Genomic DNA, 25,544 nt, shown 5'->3' on the forward strand with positions numbered 1-25,544 from the left:
GTGAACAAACAAATAAACAATGACGTAAATTGAACTAAACAGTCCTGATGTTGTGGGTCGTGGACGACCCATATGGAATTAAAGAAGGCATTTTACGGTGTTTATTCCTATTCGGGTGGCGTGGGTGGTGTACGACCCATACTCTGCAAAGAGGCTGTAAAGAGTTTAATTATCCTTATTCAGACGGCGTGGTTAGTGTACGACCCATACTTTTTATGTTGCATCATTCTTTAGAAAGTATGGGTCGTACATGACCCAACGTGCCACGTCATCCAGACAGTGTAGTCCAAAGCGTGACCCGGTGAAGGTTAAATGCACATACAGATACACTCATATTTGAACACAAGCAGACATGACATGCACATACAAGCACATGTACAGCTTTCCATCTACATTGTCACACACACACACACACACACACACACACACACACACACACACACAGCAAGGATGAGAAAAAAATTTAACCTGTTTTAAAAATTCTTTAATCATGACAGAAAGTAATTTTACAAAGTACCATATCTACGGATCACAACAAAGCAATGAGATCTAAAACTTCCTTTTGTTTGTATTCGGGCATGATAATTGTTCAGAGAAGCAGTTTAAGAGAGAGTTTGGAGTGTGTGTTTGTGTGTGTGTGTTCATGTGTACCGTATTTTCTGGGTTACAAGGTGCTACAGCGCATAAGGCGCACCCCCTTCTTTTAAAAAAAAATTGTCATCCAGTCACCTATTGGGAGCAGGGGGCCGATAGGGCGCACCAAAATTGAAAAAGTTGGGGGCTCGTCCGGGATCCTAGCACCTGTTGCTAGAAATTTCAGTCACCTCAACTTAGGCAAAGTCCTTTGTCCTTTTCCCTCAGCAATTTTGATCGCTTTCAACTTGTATTCTGCATCGTAAGCAAGTCGCTTTGTCTTCGGCATGGTTGCTGTGTGACTGTGTGAGGGTGTGTCATGAAATCAAACTGCCGAGAAATGTGACGATTAGTGTGAGTTGTGTAAACAAGTGCTCACGGAATTTAAAAAAACGACTACCGGTATTCGAGATGGAGGTGAGTTCTTGTCACGTTTTGTTCTCCATGATTTTTTCCCAATTTTTATTTTTTTTCGTATTTCATACACGGATTAGGCGCTTCGTTATACAAGGCGCAGGGGTCAAACTCGAGGAAAAAAGTCGCGCCTTATGACCTGGAAAATACGGTATTCTTTCTTTCTTTATTTGGTGTTTAACGTCGTTTTCAACCACGAAGGTTATATCGCGACGGGGAAAGGGGGGAGAGGGGAAATACGGTATGTTAGGGAGGTTTGTGTGTGTTAAAAGAGTGAACAGTTCACTCAGAACATGAAAAGAACAGCAAGGCCGTTAAAAAAACCAATTGTTTTAAAGTCATTCAATGAATCCTGTGTTCTTGCAATTAAAAAATCCCAAATATGAATAATTGTATGCATGGAAGCATCATGATTTTACATGTAAATACCCCGTGAATATATTTATAATTATCCCAGCACTCATGCACTGAATGCAAACAGTCATTGCAATGAACACTTTGTCATGGACTGTGTGAAACATACAAACAAAAAACTCAGGTAAATAAATAGCATATAGTGCCATCCAGAGACAGAATTTGTGCATTCTTATTTTGCTGCAGCAGGCTTATATTAAATAATGAAGTTTCTAGCAGTCAAATAATGTCTCATCATTACATTGTAAACCAGGAGTTAATTTACACAAGGTAGTATTTTGGCTTTTGTATTGTGCGCTATGTTTTTGTTTATGTGTGTGTGTGTGTGTGTGTGTGTGTGTGTGTGTGTGTGTGTGTGTGTGTGTGTGTGTGATTTCATGCATGCATGCATGTGTGTGTGTGTGTGTCGGGGGGGGGGTGTTTGCATGCATGCATGTGTGTGCAGTGTGTGTGAGTATTTAGGAGGGGGATGTGAGATTCACAAGGAATAAGTTTTACTGTTTTGCAAATGCTGTAAAATGTATATTAAAGCATATGATTATGACATATAGGACAGTCAACCCTTTCCTACACTATATTTTAAACATGGAGCTTTATTCATTAAATGAATTCTTTAATTGTTATACACATGAATATGAATGACCTGATCATAATTAGTGCTGTTGGGGTCTATGTCGACCAAAAGAATGGGATTCACTGTAGGTCGAGTTCCTGTAGGTGGATTCTCTGTATACCTAAGACTTTAAAATTGGCAATCTTGTATACAGGGAATACCACAGGGTGTAGTTCCTGTAGCGTTTTGATAATATCAATGAAAGTCACGTGATGCTTAGCGACATCGTTAGAATTTGATGTTTTTCGATCTTTTTTTGATATTTCTTAGAAATTCGAGTATGGTTTGCAAGTTTTATTGAAAAACTGCACCCTGTGGGATTCCCTGTATACTAGATTGCCAATTTTAAAGTCTTAGGTATACAGGGAATCCACCTACAGGAACTCGACCTACAGGGAATCCCACTCTTTTGGTCGACATAGACCCCATCAGCATAATTAGCAGTTTCTCTAAGAAGCATTCAGTCTCAACAGACATATTGGCAAAAACCACGATGAATAACTGATGTTCAGACAACAACATGTCCTAGTCTTCAATTTAACACAAGGTAATATTTTTCATCTACAACAGCTACAACATCAAAATCAAACAAACAGGTGAAACAAAAAAGATAGGACCAGCATATACAATAAAGACTTGATTCCTCATCCACAACATAAAGTAAAACCAACAGAACTACACATTTACACGTCAAAGCACAAATAACCCATTCACAGCTTCGATCATCATACATGTATGTACATGAAGGACAGGTCTAGTAGCAAGACTTCAAATTCAATCATTTGCAGATACAAAAGACTTTTCGTGGGAAAAAAGGATCGATTAACCATTCGAAAGCCACTTGTGCACACCAACAAATGTGTAAATCTAATTCTACCATATACAAGGTTGTCGTCACCAAGACTGAGACTGGTCTTTTTTGCACAGAATCAAATGACGACATTTATAACAAATGACGTCATTATCAAGATTGGTACATAACGTATTATTGTGCATTATTTCTTTGTGATCCGTTGTGTTTTCGTAAAGATACAGTGTATTTAGTCATGTAAGCGAGAGACACTGGCCTAAAAAATGGCGGCAAAAAGCACATTTTCAGAGAAGGATTTTCGATCGTACATCAAAATAAGAATGGTACTTGGTAAAACGGCCGGTGACATACTTGAAGAGCTGAGAACTGTAAGCCCAGGCACAGCACTATCTCGCGCGACAGTTTTTTGGTGGGCAAAGCATTTCTCAACAGGGAAAACGTCTGTGGAAGATGGAAGGGGAAAAGTGAAGAAACCACCTAGCTGTAACCGACAATACAATGGTGTCCCATGTGCAACGGTTAGTTGATGAAGATCCCCGAGTGAGCAGTCATTTTATCGCCGAAACACTGGACATTTCGTCGTCGTCTGTCTTGAGAATTTTAAAACACAAACTTGGATACACAAAGGTGTGCGCGCGATGGGTACCACATTTCCTCACTGAAGAGAACAAGAGGTGTAGGGTTACGTTTGCCCAACGGCTACTCAAGATATACGACGGATGTGATCAAAAACGCTTGGATGAGATCGTGACTGGAGACGAAACTTGGGTGTACTTCTTTGAGCCAAAAAGAAAAGCTCAAAACAAAGCATGGATAAAAAAAAGGTGCCAATGCCCCTCGGATCGTGCGAAAAAGTCGCTCCGGCAAGAAGGTTTTATACACAATATTTTATAACACAAAGGGCGTCATTTTTCAAAAACCACGCGAAAAAGGCAGAAGCATCACTGGGGTGTACTACAAGGAAAAAGTTCTTGCTGGCATCGTTCGTTACTACAAGAGAGCCAGACCAATTATAGGATTGAAAGGGATCAAATTACTTCATGATAACGCACCTGCTCACAAATCCAAGGTGGTGAAAGAGTACCTGGAGGAAGAAAACTTTGAAACTTTGCCACATCCTCCCTACTCTCCTGATCTTGCACCCTGTGACTTTTTTTTGTTTCCTCATCTGAAAAGACAATTGGCTGGGCGTCGATTTGACAGTCGATCAGCCCTCGGATCGGCTGTTTTCCAGTGTCTGAACCAGGTGCCAAAAAACGACTTCAAACGGTCATTTCTTGACTGGGTCCAACGACTTAAACTGTGTGTAGCCGCTAAGGGAGAATACTTCGAGGGTTTGAAATAAAAAACAACTGCATCATCTAAAGATTTCCCGGTTTTTGAGACCAGTCTCAGTCTTGGTGACGACAACCTTGTACATCAAATAGTACAGTTGTGATTTTAGAATGAAGTTTCGTTATTTCAGATAACAGCAGATCGATCTCTAGCAATTTGAAAAGGGAAATGTGTCAAATGTTTTAAAGGCAAAATATGGGAGGTTTTTATATCAATATTGAGGGCACAGAGAGTTTGAAAAAAAATATCACAGGTATGATTTTTTAGTTGGGGTACACAAAGTGTCACATTATTTTTGTGTACAGCTTATTCCCGACTGTTCCTTATTTTTTCCTTGATCAATTCCATCCGAGAGGCTCATCATGATCTTAACGCAAAACGACCCAACGAGAAGAAGAAGAAAAGAGGATGAACTTACTGCAAAATGTTGTCATCAACAAGTAAAGAAGAATCCAACAATAATTCAAGAAAAATTCTACAAAGAGAATGAGTTAAATGCTTAGACTCAGCTCTTAATTGTGACAATGGTTATTCAAACCTAGCTAGCAAGAACAGGTGTGTACAGACGATTTCTACAACTGCATCCTGAGGATTTAATGTTCTGTTCTTTGGACGGATATACATCTTTTGTACAGAAATGAGACAAGCTGAAGAGTCTAAATTAAATGAAGAAATATATGCTTTGGTGAAAAAGCTGACAGTTTTTTTCGCAAGCAGTATAGTCATCAACTGTACAAAAAACTTATTGCAACATTTTTTGTACCTTGACAAATAAGATTAATAACAGCAATTTCATGCAAGCTTTATTCTACCCCCTTCAATGTATTTGACTTGGCTATATATCTGTCACACTTTTTGGATTGGGCATTTCTTGACCAGGGGTCCAATGATGGACAGCTATAGTGCTCAAAAGAGGCTACACTCAAAATTGACTCGGCCAAATTTATAAATGTGACCCTCCACCACGGAATGAGTCGCATGTCACTTTTGCATGATTTTCATAGTTTTACATTTTCCTAAAGAGTTTTTTATGCTCTATCCAGTGGTGAAACTCGTTTTAGAAAAGAGCGAAAACTTTTCGAGTTATAAGCCTGTGACCAATGTGACCCTCACACTGTTACCATGCAGACACCCCCCGGACTTATATTAAGCCTAGCACAGAACCACGTGAGGTGACATGCGACTCATTCCGTGGTGCCGGTGGAGGGTCACAAAATAGATGTTACATTCAGAAAGAACACGGTCCTATCAATAACTACCAAGAATAGACCTGCATTCTCTCGTTCAATATTCAGAACATATGCACACAGGAAGGGATCAGCAGTCACAAGTCACGTGACTGCTGAGAACTAAAGGGAACTAACTCAATCATTTCTGATGATTACTTATTCAATTACTGAGGCAGGTATATAAACTGTACAAGAGATTGAAAACGCGAGACTTTTGGATCAGTTTTGAGCTGCTGTGAGTGACTTGAATGAAAGTGCTGATTGCAAGCAATGACCTGGTGGATAATTGCTTTTAAACTTTGAATAAAAAGTTTGAATAAAACGACACGTACAGGTAAAAAAATGTGTAGGTGAGGTACAAAAAGTGTTGCAACTGTTTTTGCACAGAGTGTAAGAATGTTGTGACAGCTAAGCAACATAAAACTATTTGAAGAAATAAACATTCCCTTAATGTGAGAAAGAAAGATCAATGTATCAAAATAGCTTAAAAAAACTGGCGCCAAATATGTAACAATGACTTTCAACAAACTCTGGAACACTTTTTTTGTTCTAAACTACATGCTTACACAAATGCATTGAAGCAGCATGCATAGCATAACACAGTGATTAAAACAAAGACAAAAACCAGCAACATGAACACACAATCAAACAGAACTTGATTTTAGTCTCACCAAAGTACATGTACACACAAATGTACACCAACCAAAATGTTAAATACTCACTATGTACAACCTTCTTTCGACTTAGTAATTAATTAAAGTCACTGAAAAATGACTGATCCAACTTCCAGTTGCTTTTCTTTCACATTCTTCACAATGTTTTAGTATTCACTTAAGACACAATAAAACTAAACTGATCAAGTAAATGCAGTAGGTACAGCACAAAATGAAAGGCACACACTAAAAGAAACACCCAATCACTGCATGTGGAATTAACAAATCCAGAACAAATGTGTTTTACCCTTCAGTGCATGCACATCTGTGTGTGTGTGTGTGTGTATGTGTGTGTGTGTGTGTGTGTGTGTGTGTGTGTGTGTGTGTGTGTGTGTGTGTGTGTGTGTGTGTGTGTATACGTATGTGTGTGTATGTACATGCGTCTGTGTGCATGTGTCTAAATGCATGGTAATATGTTGTCACTGTTGGTAAGACATCAACGATAAATATTGCCGTTGGCGGAGGCACATTCAGTAGCAAACATGAACAGGACAATGATAAATGCATGTACATTAAGTTAAGCATGACCAAGGAACATATAAACAAATGAACAAAAATACAACCATCAAAGCACCATTATACAAAAGAATTAACACCTGAAGTATAAAAAGAAACAGGTGACATATTACTCAAGCATGAATATAAGAAGCACGTTTGCAAAATAAATAAGTCTGGAAGAGAGCACATTGATTCACTGGACATGCATTTACATTCATAAAACACATAGTCCACTAATATTCAGATTCACACACATGCACCCACACATCCATGGCATCTCTCAATATGCAAAATGTATACGTAATCAAAACACACTTTTTCAACGCAGCTACATTTGTATGTCTAAATGTATATACACAGTCATAAAACACACACATTCATGTTGTCAAAAAAACCACAACGTACACAGTTTTATCAGTACCATACTTGAACACTCTACATATTCCATCTAACAACTTCAGAACACATTAAATGCTTTTAAGTGTGTGTGAAATGAACTTTTTACTGAACTTATTAGCACCATACACAAGTTGTCTACAAAAAAAAAATTTGGAATGCACATTGTGCGCTTTAAGTACACATTTGAGGCCAAATTATTTGATTGATGTATAGGATCTATAACTGTGTATTATTTGCTGGTCAAATTTACTTGTACATTAAATGTTATCAACATACTTCACACAGATAAATGGACCTGATTTGGTATTGGCTTTCTACAATCAGTTAAGGCTTCTAGGATAAATCAAAAAGTCCAAATTTGTTATTGTAAAAACAATAAACACACAAAAAGGCAAGAAAAAAACCAAAACACAGAAGACTATCTAGGTTTTAACGTATCTTTTTAACAAGCATCTTTGTAACACATACACACAGTGTCAACCAGTCATCTAGATTTCTACCACTCTCATTTCCTCCTGCTTTCTTATTCCTTTGCAAATGATTATTAAAAGAAAGAGATACACAGCCATACACACATCAAAATCTAAAATCACAATTGCATAGCAACATTTAACATTCATATCTCAAGATTCACACAGCAGATCATGTTTCTTTTGTACACATCACTTACACTCTACGATCAGCCACTATACTGCCACCTACAGTTGGACTAAAAACAGAATGAAAGCCGTAGTATATCCATTTTTTTCAGAGATAGGAAGCCCTCCGCTGTTTTCACAGCTATGTGATTAAATGCTTCAATCTTTGTAAGACTGTGCCAAATTCTATTGTCATTCAATGATGCATACATCACATGCACAATGTTCACATTTCATGTGATATAAAGAGGCTTTTTTCTAGATAACATGTTCAAATGTCACATAATAATTATTAGAAGGCGTTTTCATTTGTTTCATGTTCAAATTGCTCATGATATTGAAAGGCATTTTTTTCTGTTTCACGTTCAAATCTTAGTTCATGTGACAGCAAACAATTAACATTTCCACCTGTTTTATGCTACCTTGATGATGCTGCATAACTGTACACACTCACATAATGAGTCAGGGCCTGCCAAGGCCATTAAAAAATGGTCAGGGTAATTTTTCAAATGAAGATCTTCCAATGAAAAGGCAGATGTTTTTTTAATCATAAATCTAATTGTTGTTTGTCGTAGGATAAGTTGTTGCAGATGTTGTTCCTTTCAGTTGTAGACCTAACTAATTGTCCATGATGTGTGGTTTTCACTCATAGATTTTGTTATCAACATTTGCTGACATTGTACCAGCCACCATGTAACCCTCATCTTCTGGCTTTCGTCGCTTGAAAAATCCACACTGAAAACAGAAAAATTATTGCTCAATTGAAAAATGATACAAAGACACCAAAAAATGACCCTATATATAACAGCTGTCCAACTTGCAAACATCAAGGAAGACAACTGCGGTCAACAATTAACGCATGTTACCCGTACAAAAGGAATGAATGAATGAATGAATGACGATGATGATGATGATGATGATGATGATGATGATGATGATGACGACGACGATGACAACGACAATGACAACGCCGATGACGATGATGATGATGGATAACTATAACTATGAAGTTGACAACAACAACAAAACACAAGGACGAGAAGAAGAAGAAGAAGAAGAAGAAGTATAACAACAACTACAACAACAACAACAAGCTAGAACAAGTCGCGTAAGGCGAAAATACAACATTTAGTCAAGTAGCTGTCGAACTCACAGAATGAAACTGAACGCAATGCAATTTTTCAGCAAGACCGTATACTCGTAGCATCGTCAGTCCACCGCGCACGGCAAAGGCAGTGAAATTGACAAGAAGAGCGGGGTAGTACTTGCGCTGAGAAGGTTAGCACGCTTTTCTGTACCTCTCTTCGTTTTAACTTTCTGAGCGTGTTTTTAATCCAAACATATCATATCTATATGTTTTTGGAATCAGGAACCGACAAGGAATAAGATGAAAGTGTTTTTAAATTGATTTCGAAAATTTAATTTTGATAATAATTTTTATATTTTTAATTTTCAGAGCTTGTTTTTAATCCAAATATAACATATGTATATGTTTTTGGAATCAGAAAATGATGGAGAATAAGATGAACGTAAATTTGGATCGTTTTATAAAAAAATTTTTTTTTTTACAATTTTCAGATTTTTAATGACCAAAATCATTAATTAATTTTTAAGCCACCAAGCTGAAATGCAATACCTAAGTCCGGGCTTCGTCGAAGATTACTTGACCAAAATTTCAACCAATTTGGTTGAAAAATGAGAGCGTGACAGTGCCGCCTCAACTTTCACGAAAAGTCGGATATGACGTCATCAAAGACATTTATTGAAAAAATGAAAAAAACGTATGGGGATTTCATACCCAGGAACTCTCATGTTAAATTTCATAAAGATCGGTCCAGTAGTTTAGTCTGAATCGCTCTACACACACACACAGACAGACACACACACACACACACACACACACACGCACGCACATACACCACGACCCTCGTCTCGATTCCCCCCTCTACGTTAAAACATTTAGTCAAAACTTGACTAAATGTAAAAAGAAGAAAAAGAAGGAGAAAAGAAGAACGGTAGTCTCCCTTTACAGCAAGCTCTGCAGAGTAGTCTGCCAGCGAAGAGCGCGAGCAGGTGCCACTAAATTACCCATCTGGCAAAGAGACAAACGGAACCTCCATTTCAATCAAGATACTTACCCACCACAAGAGCAGTATAAGCAGCAGCAGTACCAGTATACCCGCGGTAACGGCCAGAGCTATGACCCAGATCTCCACTTTCTTGGAGCCTGGCTTCAGACGGTCTGTGTTCACTGTGGTGAAAACCTGTGACAGGTGGATGGAAAGTCATGTTTTAGTATCCTCACAGGCCTATAAAACTTATACTTTCGTGTAAGAAAAAAAATATATTAAAGAAGCAGAAAAAGCACTGCACTGAGCATTTTTCTTTATCAGCCCTACAAACAATGACATAATCATAAATCTATTGTCTAATGTAACCCAGTGCCTGAAGCACATCAATCACCTCTGGAGGCAAAGCCAGTCTGTTACAGTGTTGGGAATTTTAGAGCTAAATTAATAGCCCTACAACAACTGCCATGGTACCCACAGGTTCCCAAGAGCATACAAGGTGAAAACAGCAGCCAGACCCCATCACAAACAGCCAGACCCCATCACAAACAGCTATACTCCACATCTCACTGGTTTGCTGTCTTCCAACGTACTAAAAACGTTGAGCTACACTATAAATAGCTCACGATTTGTTGGGGAGACAACTCCATCAATGCAGAGCAACTACCTGTGACAAAGGGGGACTAACGTGTCACCCTGTTACACTAACAGAAGTAAATATCTTTCATTCACATTGAGATAACTGTCACTCAGCAGCCCAGTTGATTAAACCAAGGAAATAGATATATATATAGTGTGTACTCACAGACTGCCGTGCAACAGCAAACCGAGATACATCCACAGACGCCAGTTTATACGGCAGAGATTTAACACGGGCTGACGCACTCGATCGAATGTGATACACCTCAGCATCGTCTCGTCTCTGAAACACAACACATTTCTGATTACAAAATGATTGAATAGAACAGCTAGCATGTACGTGGTACTTTCTTCAGTTACACTTGCTAAATGCATGTTTCAAACATTGAAAACAAATGATCAACTGTTTTCTGATTGGTTGGATTGATGGTCTGATCGAGTTTCCTTTTTGTATTTCAGCCAAAATATATATCACTGAACACAAGAATTGCAAACATAAAAGCAGGTTTACTAAACAGCTGTTTGGTAATACTACATGTAATCAAGTTCCCTCTAAATTGTAATAAGATTAGAATCAATACAGTGCAAGAATGCATATTCAAACAAAAAGCAGCTACTTTTATATGATTTATGAAAACATTTAAAGATTTAATAAAAAACAAAAATAAAAATAAAAAAAAGCACAGAGATAATTACCAGTGCCATATTTTTTCTTCACAAATTTGATGTACACATACAAACTCAGACATAAACTGTACATTGAAAGCATACACTCCAGTGTGTGAGCAAATACAAATAAAAAGTGAACAAAATCAAAACATGTTTATTTAGAAAAAAGATATACCTTCCTCCACTGATATTCCATCCACTGAGAGCATTTAATCAGAATAATAAAACATGAATGTCATGAGTTATGATGCCCCGCAACCAGCTTTGACATATCATACATGTTTATTACCCTTACGATTTGCACGTATAAGTCTTACGTTTTTTCCATGTTTTTCCAGTTGTACGTCGTAAGACCACAATCTTACGTTTTTTCTCAAACTCGCAAAAATCTTACGTTTTTCCCCCTCAAAATCGCATTATTTAATACATGTCAAGCTCTATCACACACTTACCATAGTGAAGGCCTCTTCACACCATAAGACAGGACCAAACACCACCAAAATCGCATTAAAATTACGTTTCTGCGAGTCCGTTTGCTTTCGTTTTCGGATCTGCGTTCCGCATGATTCTCAAATGGATCACTTCTAGTTTCAACTGTCTAATATAACAAGGAAGATAAGCTTAACTGAAATGCTTATGAGTCACAGACGCTCAAAAATGGCATCTCTCGAACTACGATTTCTTATGGTTTTTGGTCCTGTCTTATGGTGTGATGAGGCTTTTACTATGGTAAATGTGTCATATAGGTTGACATGTATGACATATTAATCAATCAAAACCAATCATTGCACTCCATAAAATTCATGTGCCACGAAAACCTAAATTCAGCAATGAAGGATTCGCTACCTACTTGTTTTGACTGCACATGCTGTTAAACGTTCCTTTTTCTTTCAGAAAGGCAAACTTGTCTGATGCTTTTCAATAAATGAATAAAATGTTAAGTGGTTAAACACGCAATAATAACCCTTTTCTCTTGAATATGTTGAACTGAACACTTTTAAAGACTGGACTTTCAATGCATTTCAACTACCATCTACCAATAGTAGATGTTCGGAAAGAACTCAACATTTCCAAGCGTTGTGGAAGAGTTGGACCCCAGAAAGTGAGACAATCCTGATTAATTTCAATCAATCAATCAATCAATATGAGGCTTATATCGTGCGTATTCCGCGGATACAGTTCTAAGCGCAGGGATATAATTTATTTCCAGAAAATGTCCATTATGGCAAGTCATAAATATCTACCAGTTTCTACCAGTTTCCTGTCCAAGATTTTAGTAATTATTAGCCAAGTAAGGTTGTCTTGGAGAAAAAAAGGTCTAATTCTGTAGTTGCATGGGATGGTAATTCTTACCCTTGCGAAGCTCCTCACATTCAGGCGAGACTTAATTGTGATGAGGAAATTGCCGTTTGCCCGCAGGTATCCCACAAGGCACTGGATCACTGTACAACGACGACTACTGCAACCCTGTAATATTTTCAGTAAGAAAATTAATGGGAAAAATCAAGTATTACAATTACATACAAGATAAACAATCAGCAAAATAATGCACAGTTTAAAAAAGATAAACTCATACAAATTTAAAAACAAACACATCCCTCTCTCTCTCCGTCTTTGTCGAACAAACCATCTCTCTCTCAACAAAATAAAATAAAAATAACACTCCCTCTCTCTCTCAAACAAACACATTCTCTCTCTCTCTCGATTCTCTCTGTCTGTCTGTCTGTTTGTCTGTCTGTCTCTGTCTCTCTCTCTGAAACAAACACTCCCTCTCTCTGAAACAAACATTCCCTCTCTCCCTCTCCCCCCCCCCCCCCCTCTCTCTCCCTCTCCCCCCTCTCTCTCCCTTTCTCTCTCATAAACACACACACACATACACACACACACACACACACACACACACATACACACACACACTGACACATAGTATCCAGCGTGTCAAACTCACCAACACAACCCCATCCCCTTTCTGTGCGTCCTCATACTCATCCTGGTCGCTAGGCAACACAACCTGAATGTTACCACCACCTCCGGGCCTCGCAAAGCCGTACTTCTGTCAGAGAACAAACAAACTATGATGAAGTGTGAACAAAGAAGAACAATATTTTGCTCACAGTTTAATTCTAAAGTTGTTTGTGTGTTTCGACTTTAGTTTCACTTTGCACTACACAAACATTAATTTTGCTCCTCATGGTACAAATAATGAACTCATCTCAAAATTGTCGATGGATCTCGCATGCAAGATGCCGGCGAGGTTATGATCAATGACGGCTATCGGTTGACATACTGTAAATGTAATGTTTTGTTTTGTCAATTATTAAACGTTCCAATATTGCAATAACCAACAATTCTTGGTTTTTGATGCAGAAAATAACAGGAAAACTCACCGTGGCATTTTCAGGTGTGATGAGCATCACATTGCAGGTGGCTGTGCCATTCAGCTGAGGTTTGCCTTCAATTTCTAGGATTGGGTTGCCACGGCGATCGTGACTGGGCCAAAGAATCTGCAGCTCTATCTCCTTGGTTGCACTAGGGCCCAGGTTGCGCAGCTGCAGGTAACAAAATAATCAGTGAAAATCAGTCAAGCACATGCTTACGTACAGCATCACTTTTACCACACAGCCAGTCCACAGAGAGGCACATACTATCCTTAGCGGATTATAACTTTATTCAGTTATTCTGCAGAAAAGACAAATGCTGGAGAAAAACCGTTCTTTTCTGCAGCATTTCTGCATAATGTCATCTTTTGCCGAAGCAGCGTTTTTTTCTGCAGCAAAACATTTTACTGCTGTAAAATTGAAATTAAGTATGTTGCAGTAAAATGGTGCTGTTGTTTTACTGCAGAAAACCTGTTTACATTTTTTCTGCAGCATTTTGTACTGGCTCTTGGCGGATTATGACATTATTCAGTTATTCTGGAGAAAAACCGAAATGCTGGAGAAAAACTGTCTTTTCTGCAGCATTTCTGCATAATGTCATCTTTCGCAGAAGCAACGTTTTTTACTGCAGTAAAACAGTTTTTCTGAAGCATAATGTTTACTTGGTTTTCTGCAGCATTATTGCGATTAACTTTTTCTTCAGAATAGTCTGTGACAGTTTTTCTGAAGAAAAACGAACGACCTTGTAAAGTAGCGTTTGTATTCGTCGCCCCCTGGGATAGTATAATAGTTTGTTCCGCAGTGTACCAATCAGAAGGCGTGTAGCATAAGGGCATTATATTCAACTTCACAATGGCGGCCGAACGTGAACAATTTCTGTTTGAAACTTTGAACTTCCGGCGGAAAGGAAGTCAGACAGACAAAATACATTCGTGTCACGCACAACTATTGGTAATTCTGGATGAGTCCATCTCTCGACAGAGGGGGGCTCGCGTGCTCCAACATTATAATGAGCCAGTACAAAATGCTGCAGAAAAAGTGTAAACAGGTTTTCTGCAGTAAAACAACAGCACCGTTTTACTGCACCACTCTTGATTTCAATTTTACTGCAGTAAAATGTTTTGCTCCAGAAAAACCCGTTGCTTCGGCAAAAGATGACATTATGCAGAAATGCTGCAGAAAAGACAGTTTTTCTCCAGCATTTCTGTTTTTCTGCAGAATAACTGAATAATGCCAAAATGCTGAAGAAAAAGTGTAAACAGTTTTTCTCCAGTAAAACAACATCACCGTTTTACTGCAGCATTCTTGATTTCAATTTTACTGCAGTACAGCAGTCCCTGCAATGTACGGCCCCCGGCGTGAGCGGACACCTGACATGTACGGACACATTTGCTCGGCACGGAGTGTTTTCCTTCTATATTTGCCCCCCCTTAAACGGACACCTGCAAAACGTGGACGCGGACACTCATTTTCGGTCCCAACAGCAGGTCATACCTCCAATGTACGGACAGACCATCGTCAAATTTTCACCACAACAAAAACGATAATAGAGCAGTCCGGCTCTTGGTACAAAGATCACAGCCGCAATGGCGTGATGACAGTCACTGATAACTTGAGTGCACGTGTACCCATTAGGAGGGGGTATTTTTGGTCAGGAAACTGCACTGTGCTCTTTATTCTTGTCTGTTGGACGTAAACAACAGAAACCACAGTCGATGAAGGTCCTGAGCGAAAGAGAGTGAAAAACCGGCCACAGTTCTCAGCATCGTGTGTCTGTGTGTAACCTCTTTCATTGACAAGATACTCTTGTTTCCCCTCAGCCTTGACCAGTGAGTCGGTTGCCTAATCTGTGAACCCTTCAGTTGTCTTGCTTTGTCAAAAGTTACGACACAGTCAACTGGTTTTGCTCTGAGTGAACAGTGCAGCTGGCCTCTCTGGCCACAGCCCCAAACAGTACATGGCTGGAGGGAGTGAGAGAGAGGGGCGGGGGGGGAGGGGGGGGGTGGAGGGGTAGCTGGCTAAACTCTGTGGGGTGTCCGGTGTCACTGCATGTCAGCAGGAAGAGCATTCAAGATGAGGCTTATTGGAGAGCATTGGAGAGAAAAAGAGACGTGTACTCTTCCACACAATTTCCAAGCATCAGTTGTCACGGCTTGGGGTAGGCATTAGTGAGGGAGAGTGGGAGCTGTGTTATGTACAGTCAAGGGCGGATCAATTCACTTTGGAGGGGGGGGGGGTTACAAAATGACTGCGAAGATACAAGTTGACGGCGCCGAAGGCGCCTAAGCCTCTAGGGGGGTCCGAAATTTTTTTTATCCAAAGAAGCAAAATAGAGCTATCTGGTGCATCCTGAGCCAATAAATTACCTCTTTTTTTGGGGGGTGGGGGGGTTACGTAACCCGTGTAACCCCCCCCCCCCAGATCCGCCCTTGACAGTGTATTTTCGACTGAAGAGTGAAAAGTCACTGCCATGCCACATGATCGGCATGCAGTCAATAAAGCCAGACAAGAAGAAAATAAATTACAAGATTATGACATGCAACTCTATCTGCTGCTATTTATTCAAACTGGTTTTCAAGCTTATTCTTGCAAAGCATCTGCACACGCTTCTCTGTGCTGTGTTTGTGTGCCTGCTTTCGTATGTCAGTGCATGGTGAGTGTGTTCACTGCCTTGAGGATTTATTTTATCTCTTCTTTTCAACACTTTTCATGCAAATCATTTTTACAGAACGTTTAAAGAAGTATTAGGAGTTTATTGTTATTGTTTAGTAGCCACAAGAAGTGATTAGCATAGACTCAATCCTATTGTTTGTGTGTCTCTGTGTGAGTGTATGGGGGAGGGGGTGGTGTGGTCACCCCTCCCGTGACCGGACACCTGCAATGTACGGACAGTTTTGCTATGGCCCAAGGGTGTCCGTTCATGAGAGGGACTGCTGTAGTAAAACTGTTTTACTGCAGAAAAAAACGTTGCTCTCGCGAAAGATGACATTATGCAGAAATGCTGCAGAAACAAACAGTTTTTCTCCAGCATTTCTGTTTTTCTGCAGAATAAGTGAATAAAGTCCTAATCCGCAAAGGATAACAAACAGAACCGGGTAGCAATTACACTGAAAGCATGAACATGGATTGTACAATACAAACTATAGCTATCAATCAGTCATTGAGACAACATCATCATTTATCTACTATTCTTTAGTGCAACGACATCCTCATAATTTATTTACTGTTCTGCAGTGCAATGAATAGTTTTCATAGATATAAAAAAAAAAAAGGTGTTGCAAGGAGGGAGGGGGGGGTTCAGGCTAAACTTTAACATAACTCACTTGTTTCATACTTTGTTCACAAACTCTGTGATTGTGTTCATATATCACATACATACCAGGTACATATGTACAATACGCTGGATGTGTTTCTATCACACATACCTGGTACAAGTGTTCAATACGTTGATTGTCATCAGGTCCGGGGCGGTAGATCCTTGTCGTGTTCAGAATCACCTGTTCTGGGTCAGAGCGTCTGTGGGAAAACACAATGTGCATGAACATAGGAATGGTGGTGATCCAGAAACACACAGACACACCAATGCACACATACACGCACACATGCAAGCACGCACACACACACACGCATGCATGCATGAATGCACACACACTCATGCACACACACACACACACACACACACACACACACACACACACACACACACACACACACACACAATCACACAAACATACACACACACACAAACACTCACACACACACACACACACAAACACACACACACACACACATACTCACACACACCACACACACACACACACACACACACACACACACACACACACACAATCAGTAAACCAATCAATTCATCGATCAACACACCCATAGACAGTGATGTCAGCAGATGCAGTGACCGGGATCTCCACTTCAGCTGCATTGTCTTGTGTGTCCTCCAAGTTCTCTGGATTGGTGCTGCAAGTCAAGCAATCAATCAATCAACCAATCAACAATACAATCAAGCAATCCATCCATCCATCCATCATTCAATCAATCAATCTACATATATTTTGTTTTAATCAACCAACAAAACATTCAATCAAAAAGTCAACTAATGAATCAATCAATCTTAACGAACTGGTCCGAGGCTGTCCATTTCTTATTTCTAAGAGATAACAGAGGCCGGGGTGTGATCATTAACCTTGAGAAGATGCAGTGAGACTGTTGTGTTCAGGGCGGAGGAGACATAATAAAATAGTTTATAAATAGTTCAATACAGACCTGTTTACTTGAAGGTAAAAGACCAAAGCGTCAGTTGTTTCGTTAGTATCCTGAGCAGAGACACGCAGGGTGAAGCTTGACTGAAACACAATTGTGTAACCATGGTAACTCTTTCACAGTCTATCACTTTTTGACAATCAACAATATTAAAATCTTTCGTTTATATTTTTTTTACATTAACGGCCAACAAAATTTAACATAAAAAAATGTGTTCCAACCAACTGGCATAAATCTGCACATAGGTCATGAAACAAGGCTGCTCTGTAGGCACCCTTTGTAGCAAGTTGTATATTACTTCAAAGAAATAAGGCTGCTCTGTAGGCACCCTTTGTAGCAAGTTGTATATTACTTCAAAGAAATAAGGCTGCTCTGTAGGCACCCTTTGTAGCAAGTTGTATATTACTTCAAAGGCTTAAGTATCACACAAAAAGTACATCAAACAAAACAAGTTTACATTTGAGACGGTTGAGCACATGCCTTTTCTTTTCACTGATAGGGTTTCCTTCACTTTTCATTTAAATTGTTCACATGAGTGCAGACTTTGAAAGCAACATGGCATTAATTGAAGAGTTCAAAGCATATGCATCAATCTAAACAAGACACAAAACCAATTAAATCTTTTTGTTAAAATCTTTAATGGGGATTATATTGCATGGACAAGTTTCAGCAAACATGTAAATTAATATAAATCCTCTGTGAGACAATGAGAATTTGTGTTCTGACTATACACATCTTGTAAACACACGGAATACTTGTGTAGATATTGATATCTGAGTAAGCCTTATTTCCCGGCTGTTGATAGCTACCTTTTCTCCTGCAGGTAAGGGGTTTCCCAAGTCACAGATAACAATGTTATTCACAGTTCCGCAACCAATCGGCACCACCTGAAAATAAACAAAAGAAAATAAAATTACATGTATTAAAACAACCCTTTTGTCGTACCAAAAATGTGTGTGTGTGTGTGTCTGTGTTTGTGTTTGTGTGTGTGTGTGTGTGTGCGTGTGTGTGTGTGTCTGTGTTTGTGTTTGTGTGTGTGTGTGTAGGTGTGTGTGTGTGTATGTGTGCGTGCATGCGTGTGTGCATGCATGCGTGTGTTTGTGTGTGTGTGTGTGCGTGTGTGTGTGTGTGAGTGCGAGTGTGTGTGTGTGTGTGTGTGTGTGTGTGTGTGTGTGTGTGTGTGTGTGTGTGTGTGTGTGTGTGTGCGTGCGTGTGTGCGCCTGTGTGTGCATGTGTGTATGCTCCTGTGAGCCTGTGTATGTATAGATCAGCAGTGACTCACGGAGCTGACAGCGGCCCTGTTCCTGAAGCTGACACCAGGGGGCAGTGTGGTGAAAAGCTTGGTGTTGAAGGCGTCCTCGCCACGGTTCTCCACAATCACCATGATCTCCAGCTCCGTACCGCTGCCGATGATGTGAGCCGCCGTGATTCTGTACACACAAAGTAAGTCAGCAAGATGCAGTTGCACGAGACCTACAGGTAATGACAAAGGACAATCTTAAACAAATGCAGCAATCATCCGTTTTTGAGAATAAAAGTCCTTTGTTCATTTGAATGCTTATTATTCTCTTTGCCACGAGACTCGTGGTTCTGCATAACTCTCATTTACTCTATTACACATGTTGTACACATTAAAGAGGGCTTACTTCCCTTTGTTTATCAGATCGACATGGACAAATGACAAATAATATATCTTTTGCGGGTGTGGTAAAATAATCAGTGGTTTGATTTTGTACATATTGCCTTAATTTGCACTAAAAAGGTGACTTTTCAGGGGGGCTGCGCAAATACCCGCACAGGCAGATACTGTATGCTACCGGCCAGTTCTAGTGCTGAATGTTAACTAATTGTCTGCAGGTCTTTATGTTCACACAAACACTTACAAATCTTTCATACACTTTCAAAATTAAAAATCATAATAAAACAAATCTCACCTGAATGACACCAGCGAGAGGTCAGGTATACATTTATTGTCAGGGCCGCAGTCTTTCTGAATCTGAGCCTGATAAAGAGCAAGAAATGCACCAGTTACACAACACTCAAACAACAGCACAATTGCAATGGGGTGTACCACAGAAAGAACAGCTCAAGAAGAATATATAGATTAGAAGAAAGTGGAGCACAGCATATGAGACGTAAAAAGATTGAAAACAACAATTCAAGTTTAAAAACATACAGGATGTGAGAGCTTTCAAAGGCCCGTGGCAGCTTTCATGAACCAGGCATGATATACACACCACAGAAAAAGGCAAAGTCTATACAGGCAGTACCGCCAAGGAGTTTGCTTACCTCTGTGCGACTTGACGTAGGGATGTACTGATCGAGAACGGGCTGCAGATCTCTTTTCCGACGGCTGCTGGGTGTCTCATGAAGCTTGAACTTGAAGTCCACAGCAATGGGGGTCAGCTTGTCCAGGGGGTCGTTCTAAAAACAAGGGATGAAAGGCTGTTTAGTAATACCATACAGATGGAACCCCTTTTTAAGACTTCCCCAAATGTGAACAAATCAGGCGGGAGTCACAACATCCAAGTTAATACATGTATACACATTTCAGGAATAGAAATTAAATCTGAAAAAGCAAGGAGAAAAATCGGTGGGTCCTAAAAGTCTAAAACTGAGGGGGGAGGGAGTTAAAATGAAGGGGGGGGGGGGGGGGGGGGCTTTGTACTATACACATAAAGGATCTAATTCAATGATGGGCAAGCTACCTGAACAAATTCTTCTGAAAAAATCAAAACATTTAAGGGTGGGGGGGGGGGGGGGGGGCTAGGAGATAGTGGGATTGGGGATGGGTGAGGAATTATCAATGTCACAAATCATTGTAGTAATGAACACAACAGTTTGGCTCAACCGTGTGGAAGCTACAATAACAACGTGTAATAAATCTAAGGGAAAAAAACAACAAAGCATGAAACAAATCTTGAAACAAAGCATGAAACAAATCTTGAAACAAAGAAACAAAATGTCTTTAAATGAAACAACAAAAGAACTAACACAGTTGAACCTGTCCTGGTGACCAGCCCTTGATAACGAGCACTTGCCCTTTACAACCACCCAGAAGATACCTGACGAGTTTTTTAAGTGTATATAACTCACCTTTCCATGATGACCTGCACCTGTCTATAATTAGCACTTTGGGTGTGTGCCTTGCGTGGTCATTATACACAGGTTCAACTGTTATCACATCACAGAAAGAGCCATGACATCATACTTACTTTGACGTAGGCGTAGGAGTTTGTGCACATGACGTTCTTGTAGGTCAGCTTGTACGTGTTGTTCTCCCTAAAGCTCAGTGGGTTGTTGGTGTAGAACGCTCGCTGCTCGTTGACGGTCAGGTTTCTCTGCAGAACATCCAGTTCCCAGCTGGCATCAAAATCTGCACAACAGTGACAACCAGACACATTACAATTACAGTGGAACCTCAAATTTAAGACCCCCCAATTAAAAATTCCTTCCCCTGTTTTCTCTGATTTTCTGTCCATAACCTTTGTACATTGACTCCCATTTTCAGACTCCCTCCTGATTTTCTTTCCATAACCTTTGTAAATTGACTCCCATTTTGAGACTCCCTCCTGATTTTCTGTCCATAACCTTTGTAAATTGACTCCCATTTTCAGACTCCCTCCTGATTTTCTGTCCATAACCTTTGTAAATGTACTCCCATTTTCAGACTCCCTCCTGATTTTCTTTCCATAACCTTTGTAAATTGACTCCCATTTTGAGACTCCCTCCTGATTTTCTGTCCATAACCTTTGTAAATTGACTCCCATTGTCACACTCCCTCCTGATTTTCTCAGATCTTTAGAGGTCTTAAAAGTGGGGGTCCACTGTATCTTTAATTACAGTTTTGCCAACTGAAATAATGTGCTCATTGTGCGCCATAAACATGTTTGTCAAAATGCATTAATCAGTTACAGATTTATCGACTTTAACTAAACAAAAGTTGGCCGAACAAAACAAAACAAAACAAAGAGAACAGAAGCTAGATGTCATTTGTAGAGCAACCAGCACATTCTTAAACTGAAAATACAAGAAATATATCATATATATATATATATATATATATATATATATATATATATGTATACATGTATACATGTTTTTAGTTACTCCTTGTCTAGTAGGAAATATACAAAAGAATCTTTTCAACATCAAAATGTCTCATATAAATTAGGCAGATTTTACAAGGCACGGCACAAAACAAACTCATCAAAGACAATCATATTAAAGAGCAATTCCAGGTATCCTTCACGGCAATTAAAAAACAGAAGTGATAAAGTGTTATTAGCTGTTGATATACTTACACAGCTCATCAGGAACTCCAACACCATCATACTCCAAACAGCTGTACACCTTGAAGCTGAAACAGAACATTGCAATCAGTCTCTTTGCTGTCTGTCCTACAGTGGTACCTCCGATCACAGGACACCCCTGGGACCTGCTAACAGTGTCCCTACATTGCAGGTGGCCTGTCATGACAGGTATATTTTGGTCAAGAAGTATTAGACAAGGGGACTCTTGGTTTAAACAATGTTTTATTAAATCAAACATGATACAACAATAAACAATAGGGACACGAACTCAAGCGAACGCTTATATTACGCGCCCTAAGGGGACTCTTGAAGGTGTCCTATCATGGAAGGTGTCCACTCATCAGAGGGGCCTCACATCGCAGGTACCACTGTGTATTTTGTTCAAGATGATAGACAATGGGACAACATGTCTCCCTACTTCTGAGGTGTCCCCTCTGATCCTTAAGATGATAGACAATGGGACAACATGTCTCCCTACTTCTGAGGTGTCCCCTCTGATCCTTAAGATGATAGACAATGGGACAACATGTCTCCCTACTTCTGAGGTGTCCCCTCTGATCCTTAAGATGATAGACAATGGGACAACATGTCTCCCTACTTCTGAGGTGTCCCCTCTGATCCTTTAAGATGATAGACAATGGGACAAAATGTCTCCCTACTTCTGAGGTGTCCCCTCTGATCCTTAAGATGATAGACAATGGGACAACATGTCTCCCTACTTCTGAGGTGTCCCCTCTGATCCTCAAGATGATAGACAATGGGACAAAATGTCTCCCTACTTCTGAGGTGTTCCCTCTGATCCTTAAGATGATAGACAATGGGACAACATGTCTCCCTACTTCTGAGGTGTCCCCTCTGATCCTTAAGATGATTGACAATGGGGCAACATGTCTCCCTACTTCTGAGGTGTCCCCTCTGATCCTTAAGATGATAGACAATGGGACAACATGTCTCCCTACTTCTGAGGTGTCCCCTCTGATCCTTAAGATGATAGACAATGGGACAACATGTCTCCCTACTTCTGAGGTGTCCCCTCTGATCCTTAAGATGATTGACAATGGGGCAACATGTCTCCCTACTTCTGAGGTGTCCCCTCTGATCCTTAAGATGATAGACAATGGGACAACATGTCTCCCTACTTCTGAGGTGTCCCCTCTGATCTTTAAGATGATAGACAATGGGGCACCATTTTCGGTAAAATAACTTCGAGAAGTCTTGGCATAGTCGACTTAGGGATCAATAAAGGACAGGCTTTACGTATCTACGGTACAATGACTTGAATTCCTACCAGGGGAGGTAAACACTCTGGAGAATAACAAATCTTCTACATACAGGTTATTTCCCTTCTATCCGTTTTTTTAGTCCTGATTTTCTGTCAATGCATGCATCATTGCATGGTTTCACACAGGTGTTTGGTCACTGACGCATAAAAACTTGTAATGACCCATCACTTTGGCAGCTAAGCCGGGAGTGTGCGCAGTACTTGGCAACTTACAGTGATCGCTTTAACCAGTTTCCAAACCGGTAGTCCTTTGCAAACACATACTCTTGCACTCACAAAAAAACAGTAGCCAAGAAGTCAAAACAAGTCCAAAACACTTTGATTATACTTTTCATTTGTCAAAGAAAAAACACAATAACAATTAAAACAAACCAGTATGCAAGTCCGGATGCAAATTTCATTTCCAATAATTTGAGATTTTAAACGATCAACAAATTTTTGTTCACACCATCAACACATCTAGTCTAATCTTAACTTGTACAAGGGCTGCATCTGTTAAGATGGCATATATTACACGTGTGATAAGTCACAATACTCACCATGCTACCCTGGTGTCATCCATGAGGGAGCAAGACTTCTGCTCAATGTTGATGTCCTTCGGGTCGATTTTGAGGCTGGCGTATACTCTCACTACTGGTCTTGTCCTGAAAAAGATCATGTGGAAATGCACACTAAGAAAATGGTTCTGGGCTGTGTGAGTGCTTTAAATATCTCTGTGAACACAGACATAGGCAGATAAGATACAGGCAAACAGACAGGAAGACAACAGAGAGAGAAAAACCACTCTCACACTCATGCACGCACACACATGCCTGCATGCACAAACGCACACACACACTCACACAAACACACATACACTCACACAAACACACACACACGCACGCACGCACGCTCGCACACACACACAAACACACACAGACACACACACACTCACACAAACCCGCACGCACGCATGCACGCACACACACACACACACACACACACACAACCATGCGAATATTCATGTATACTCTTGCAATGTAAAGAACACTCACTTCAGGAAAACAGCCTGGTCGGAGTCGTAAGACCCAACAATCATGTCTGAAATAAAATCCACACACAAAATTAAGCTTTGTCCAACAGTATTTGTTCTCAACAAGCATTTAAACAGCAAATCACCGTCGTCATGGAATGTTGGCGTAACTTTGTGATTTTTTTAATGTTTTGGTGCTTTTGACTAAGTAAATCATTTTCAATGAAAATAATCAGTGTGTGGGGGAGTTGCATCTCTTGATCACAGAAGAAGAAAAGAAAAAGGCGAACACACACATAGACATAGACATAGACATAGACATAGACGTGGAACACTTTATTATCTCAATTACGAGAAACTCGGGTGTGGTGTATCACAATAAACAACATAAAACGTAAGAACATAAATAAAATATCGAGGCGCAAATAGTCAGCTCATAATAGTTAAGGTTAGGATCATAATATCAAAACTAATCTCTCTCTCTCTCTCTCTCTCTCTCTCTCTCTCTCTCTCTCTCTCTCTCTCTCTCTCTCTCTCTCTCTCTCTCTCTCTCTCTCTCTCTCTCTCTCTCTCTCTCTCTCTCTCTCTCACACTCCATTCATATCACATTATGTCACAAGCAGACGCGCGGGTTCATAGGCGCATGGAGTTAATACACACCTGGGTAGAGGTTACCATCCTGATCCCAGCCCCCAGACAGCGAGGCACCAAAGGCAGACAACCCTGTCCCCACGTCCTTGGGCTCGACGATCTGCGAGACCTCGGTGATGATGCCCCTGGTAGAGCCGTGGTAGATGTACACCGCCCCCCGCCCCTCCTCCCCGGCAAACGGGGCGCCCACCGCCAGATCTGAAATCAACATACAGTGCAACCCCATTTTAAGACCTACAATAATTTAAGAAAACCAGGTTTGAATCAACAGGAGAGTTGCTAATTTGAGGTCAATTTACGGAGGTTATTAACAGAAAATCTGAAAAAGTTGTCTAGGACGGTTAGTACTACATTGTATCTTGTACTAAAAGCATTGATCATTTCTTAATAGTTTTTGTTGTACACATACCCTGGTATATTTGTGAGTGTAACAATCACAGGGTCAATATCAACACACAACCACACACAGGGTCAATGTCAACACACACACACACACACACACACACACACACACACACACACACACACTGAATAAATAGTCTCACCATTGTAACCATCA

At 40.1% G+C, this 25,544-nt stretch overlaps 1 protein-coding gene across 1 annotated transcript in view; it reads right to left on the minus strand.

The window, feature by feature from the left end:
* Positions 1–4,300: 4,300 nt before the first annotated feature.
* The window catches only part of LOC138983236 (integrin alpha-8-like), a gene marked incomplete in the record, with an annotated part of 124,740 nt that continues 103,496 nt past the window's right edge, over positions 4,301–25,544 (minus strand). The window contains 19 exon segments of the mRNA XM_070356653.1: positions 4,301–8,432; positions 9,836–9,961; positions 10,572–10,688; positions 12,428–12,541; positions 13,023–13,127; positions 13,462–13,623; positions 16,878–16,968; positions 17,335–17,424; positions 17,731–17,810; positions 18,537–18,614; positions 19,010–19,157; positions 19,662–19,729; positions 20,017–20,151; positions 20,943–21,103; positions 22,032–22,087; positions 23,862–23,966; positions 24,357–24,402; positions 24,995–25,183; positions 25,531–25,544. The exon segment at positions 25,531–25,544 is cut by the window's right edge and continues 95 nt beyond it. Coding sequence (XP_070212754.1) covers positions 8,340–8,432; positions 9,836–9,961; positions 10,572–10,688; positions 12,428–12,541; positions 13,023–13,127; positions 13,462–13,623; positions 16,878–16,968; positions 17,335–17,424; positions 17,731–17,810; positions 18,537–18,614; positions 19,010–19,157; positions 19,662–19,729; positions 20,017–20,151; positions 20,943–21,103; positions 22,032–22,087; positions 23,862–23,966; positions 24,357–24,402; positions 24,995–25,183; positions 25,531–25,544 — 1,978 coding nt within the window.

This window comes from Littorina saxatilis, linkage group LG12, assembly GCF_037325665.1.
Source record: "Littorina saxatilis isolate snail1 linkage group LG12, US_GU_Lsax_2.0, whole genome shotgun sequence".
Taxonomy (NCBI): Eukaryota; Metazoa; Mollusca; class Gastropoda; order Littorinimorpha; family Littorinidae; genus Littorina; species Littorina saxatilis.